The 5,626-nt window shown below is 34.2% G+C and overlaps 1 protein-coding gene across 1 annotated transcript in view; it reads right to left on the bottom strand.

Annotated features, from left to right (window-relative positions):
- Nucleotides 1-5,626, bottom strand: part of CDC27 (cell division cycle 27) — a 110,297-nt gene that overhangs the window by 71,690 nt on the left and 32,981 nt on the right. The window contains exons 2-4 of the mRNA XM_012655228.1: nt 3,065-3,140; nt 2,359-2,506; nt 550-675 (exon numbers count right to left, since the gene is read on the bottom strand). Of these exons, the coding sequence (XP_012510682.1) occupies nt 550-675; nt 2,359-2,506; nt 3,065-3,140 (350 nt within the window). The remainder of the gene's footprint in view (nt 1-549; nt 676-2,358; nt 2,507-3,064; nt 3,141-5,626) is intronic.

Here is a 5,626-nt window from a genome sequence, read left to right as displayed (position 1 = left end):
AGTTGTCCAGCTAATTTCTTTCTATTTTTTCAATAGAGACGGGTTCTCGCTCTTGCTCAGGCTGGTCTCGAACTCCTGATCTCAAATGATCCACCCGCCTCAGCCTCCCAGAGTGCTAGGATTACAGGCGTGAGCCACCACACTCGGCTGAGAACTGTTATTTTTTATTACTGAAACTTGCCTTCAAGCCTCTTTCCTAGGAGCAGGACTGATATTAAATATTAGAGAAAACAAATTTCACTCTTCTTTTTCTTCAGCAGATCACATAAAGATACTCTTTTTACCCAAGGTAAAAAACTAACATACGTGCACTCAACTGTTAAGCAGTGTTTCCGTACCTATCATCATTAAGGCTAAGTGGAGAGTCAAAAATGGGAACAACATCTCTACTATTCTATAGGTTTAACAAGGTCAGAGAATCAGAAGATTGTGTACTACTGCGCAGCCAAGTGCTAGTTGATAAACACAGATAAATGTAAGTTTTTTTAAATTACAAAGCATTCTCATATGGGAAATGCTTTTCTGATAATTTGGATCATTCTTACTTACCAATATACATGTCCCAACAATGAAAGAGTAAAACAAGCTGAATCACCAAATTCAGTAACAATATCATCATGGCTTTTCTGCTTATTAAACACTCCACCAGATAAGATCTGTTCCCCTTCTGCAAGCCTTTAAAATATAAGTTTACAGATTTTTAAAAAACAATACAAAAAGCACTTCATGTAAAGACATTCTTCATTTCCAACGTACTTGTCTAAGTATGGAGATGAATTTTTTTAATTAAAAATTTTTTTTAAAAAAAATTGGGAATAGTGGTAAACATGTATTTAGAATAATTTGTGAGGCTGGAAATTTATGTTCTTAAATTTTCAGTTTTGCCTTTAAAAACAGAACCAATCAAATTTAGTCTCTATATGTATAAATCCAGTCTGAGCAACACATTCATTACTCACATCAGAAGAGCTAGAAGATGGTCTTTATACTGGGGAAGCGGGGGTGAATATAAATGGTTTACCATTAACAGATGTGGTGGCCCTTCTTAGTTCTGTAATTCCTTGAAAGAGGAATCTGTACTCAAATCAAACAAGTATAATATATTTTAATTAAAAAGCACATACTTAATGGCCTCAGTCATTTTAAGATTTAAAAATGAAACTTAACTAGTACTTCATCCCTTTTTGTTGATATTTTCTCAATATAGAAAATCATAAATGTTCTCCAAATGAAAAAAAAAATTTCCTGATTTCACTATATATTTTTAGCATATCAGAGTCTATAATGGTTTGTGTTTTAAAGTGTTTGATTAAAAACCATCGAAATCATCATATGGAAAACTCTCAAGTAAGTTTACACAGCATATCCTGAACACAAAAGGTGGATATTTAAAGTCCTTTTACTGTCAATGGGACTTTTAAAAAATATAAATGTTTATAAATGGCATAAGAATGTCAACGTAAGAATTGGCTTAAGAAATCGGCAAATTAAATAAGAAAGTAGATTAAGAATTCAACAGTAGAATTTTGGGATTTTAAAAATAATTCACTAACAACTATCTTAGAAATTTTAGATATTATTTTAGCTAGCTTTAATTAAAAAGTCATCAATGAGTCACTGGACAAATAATGTAATTATTTATCGGTCTATGGTAACTTTACAAGACTTATTTGTATCTTCCCACTGTAAACCTGCAAACTAAATACACATACAGGCTTTTGAAAATATTTGTTTAGTCACTTTTACCATTATTCCCTCTCTTTTTTTAATTTTTAAAATTTTTTTTCCTTTTTTACTCCTCACTCCTCCCCTCTCATTTTTCCATCTCTTACAGCACAGAAAAAAGTTTAACAGAACATAACTCTCTGTACCTCTAGCTGCCTCCAAATATGGAATAGGGATAGCTGACTTAGTTTAACTGCAATGTACAAAAGAACTGCTCAAGAAAATGATCTTGAAAGGAAACTACACAACTACCTAAACACAGGGGAGCACTAATCTCAAGGGAACTGGCAGGTTTTCAGGTTTATTCAACTTGATCTTTGAAAGCAAAGGAAAGAAAATATTTGTGACCATTTCAGAAACTGGTAAGAATTAGTTATAACTTAAGTTTCTCCAGAGTTAAAGTCTATTATTACCATAACAATGAAATCTCCATAACATAAATAATGCCACAGGCAACAGTGTTAACATTTCAAATGTTACTGAAATAGACAAACCCCTACAATCAAGATACAGTACAGAAAGAAAAAGAGGGAAGAAAGGGAATCAATCAGATTTAATCTGCCAAAAGAATTTTATCCAAAATTCTACAGTGTAAGTAAAACGAAATTAGCTACAAAAGATTTTAAAACTTACTTGCTGAGATCAACACAACATTTTGCAAGCAGGTATTTGCATTGCGGTGTAGTACAACTGTGTCCTTTCAAGAGTTTATATGCTTTATATGCCTTTCCTGAGCGGTAATAACAGGTTGCCAGTAAAAACAAGGCTTCTTCTGAGTGTACTAAGAACAGACATTAAAAAAAAGTTGGCTGTTGTTCAGTATATTGAATAGTAATCAGTTTATCTGGCAATAAACAAGGTTAGCAAAATGCTTTAAATACATTATCTTATTAAATTTTTTAATTCTAAGATACAATTATTAACTTTATTTTACAGATGAAAATTCTGAGATGTTCAGACATTAAAGTAACTTGTCCAAGGTTATAAAATTGTATATTTAAGTGACAGCGTTAGGATTTTTAGACTCTAAATCCATGCTCTTAGCCACAGAATATAGATTCTGTTCTAATAATAATAATAAAAAAAACCTGGAAAAAATATCTAAAGATTGGAAAATGATTAAGTAAATCATAGTGCATAAACCTGAATCAACTCTACAGTTATTAAAAGCAACATGTAAGAGAACTACACAAATACAAAAGTTCTTATGAACTAGAGTCAATCAGAAAGAAAAAACAAGAAAGTGATACCCAAAATCTTGTTACAGTCATAAAGAGTGATAGAATTCTATACATTTTATTCATTTATAGAGTTTTATAGAAACGAATAGATTACAAACCTTCTGCATACAGCCGTTCTGCAAGGAAAACTGCATCTCGGTAAGCATAGTGGTTTAGTGCTTGCCATATAGCAGCCTGTAAGTGCAGTAAAAAGAACATAAATATACACACATACAGAGTTTCAAGGTAACTACTATCACAGAGCTTTGCATATAATTCTCAAATTAATAACCCTAATTAAGTGATGAAACCTCAATGCCCACAGAACAAACTCCATAGAGTGTTAGATAAGGCTCTTCACAGCATGGCTCCTAACATATCTGAATTCATGCATTCAACTCCACGGACTTTTAGGTTTCTGTGCCTTTGCACAGCCATTTCCTTCACTGGTAATGTGAGCTCCCTCACCAACCTCCCCTTATAAATTCTCAACTCAAAAGACCCAGGTTAATAACATCTATTCCATAAAGCTTTCCTGGCTCATCTCTAGCAATTTCTTTTTTAACATACATCTTCTAGTAGAGCACTCATATTATATAGCAGTTATCTGTTTACAGGCCTGCCTACTCTACTAAACTGCAGGCTCTTAATAGCAGTGGTTCCCAACCACTTTACTTGATACACATGAGGGAGATGGTTGAATGTTTGTCATTCTCCCACAAAAACTTCCCCACCTATTACCTTTAATGCCACCCAATTCTCACCCACTCAAGGAAGCATATTGGAATGCAAATGAGTAAAGTTATCATTGAAATAATCTTTAGTTTATTTGAATATGTTTTAGAATTATGAAACATAAAGTATACATCAGACAGAAGGACATCTTAAGTAACAATAAACAAAAACACTTAGACTTATGTACTCTCCGCCCAGCTCAAGGAATAAAATAGTACCAATATCTCTGAAGCCCTCATGTGCTCCTTTTTGATAATATAACCTCTTCCTGCCCTAAAGAGGAAATGCCCCAGATGGGACATATGGACACCCTGAATTTTGTTGACCTTTCTTTTGGTTTTCTTCACAATTTTATACATTTGAATGTATCATCCCTAAGCAGTATAACATTTACTTTCCCCTGTTTGTGAACTTTATTTAAATACAATGTGTTGTATTTGTTCTGTTATGACTTGCTTTTGAAACCCAACATTATATTTAAAAAATTAATCCTTGATTTGTATAGCTGGAATTCATATCAATTGCTGAATAGTGTTTCCATTGTATAAATATACCCAAAAAAAATTTTTGTTTTTTGCAATTATAGCAATAATGCAACAAAAACTCTCATATTCATCTCTTGAGGAACATGTTTAAGAATCTCTCCAGCCGGGCACAGTAGTGTGTGCCTGTAGTACCAGCTACTTGGATGGCTGAGGCCAGAGGATTTCCTGAGATGCAGGAGTTCGAGGTTGTGATGCACTATGTGCCTGTGAGTAGCCACTGCATGCTATCCTGGGCAACATAGCCAGACCCCATCTCAAAAATAAATAAATAGGCCGGGCACGGTGGCTCACGCCTGTAATCCTAGCTCTCTGGGAGGCCGAGATGGGAGGATTGTTTGAGCTCAGGAGTTCGAAACCAGCCTGAGTAAGAGCAAGACCCCATCTCTACTAAAATTAGAAAGAAATCAATTGGACAACTAAAAATATATAGAAAAAATTAGCCGGGCATGGTGGCGCATGCCTGTAGTCCCAGCTACTCGGGAGGCTGAGGCAGGAGGATCACTTGAGCCCAGGAGTTTGAGGTTGCTGTGAGCTAGGATGACGCCACGGCACTCTAGCCCAGGCAAGACAATGAGACTCTGTCTCAAAAATAAAATAAAATAAATAAATAGCAATAATCCCCAAACCAAACCAAAACAAACAAATGAAAAAGAACCTCTCCAAATTAGGATATATACTTAGGAATAAAATTACTGGGCTGTTGAACATGTACATGCTCATCATTAGTAGGTAATGTCAAATCATTTTCTGAAATGGTTGGTTTAATTTACATTCTCATTAATAATATATGAGTTCCCATTACTTCGCATCCTTCCCTATACTATTGTCAAACTTTTAAATTTTTACCAATCTGATGGAATGAAAGTCTCCAATTTTTAAAATATAGATCATTCATAAACTTACAAATTTTTAGTAATAAACTACTTTTGAGATATCTCACAACAGATCATGATACAACACAGTTATCTTTTATTTTTAGCATGTCCGCAAGTTCATAATTTGAATGACTTAATAAGGGTTACAACGAAGCCAGTAAAATCTGGTTACCAATCACTAGCTAATATTATAACTGTACATCTGGATTATGTTAAAGTGATTAATATGCCTTAAATATAGAAAAAGCTTAATAAATTTTGTTAAATAAGCAAATATTTATTTCTAATAGTAGTCAATGACTTAGTCCAAAGGTGTATTTTTCTATTTCCTCAAGAAAGAATAGTAATGAACTTGGCTAGGTGCAATGGCTCACAACTGTAATCCTAGCACTCTGGGAGGCCGAGGTGGGAGGCTTGCTTGAGCTCAGGACTTCGAGACCAGCCTGAGCAAGAGTGAGACCGCATCTCTACAAAAAATAGAAAAATTAGCCAGGCTTATGGCGTGTGTCTATACCCTAGCTACTCG

The sequence above is a fragment of the Propithecus coquereli genome, unplaced genomic scaffold (assembly GCF_000956105.1).
Source record: "Propithecus coquereli isolate 6110/MARCELLA unplaced genomic scaffold, Pcoq_1.0 Scaffold469, whole genome shotgun sequence".
Classification (NCBI taxonomy): domain Eukaryota; kingdom Metazoa; phylum Chordata; class Mammalia; order Primates; family Indriidae; genus Propithecus; species Propithecus coquereli.
Note: the sequence above shows the minus strand (reverse complement) of the source record. Positions and strands in the feature narration are given on the sequence as shown.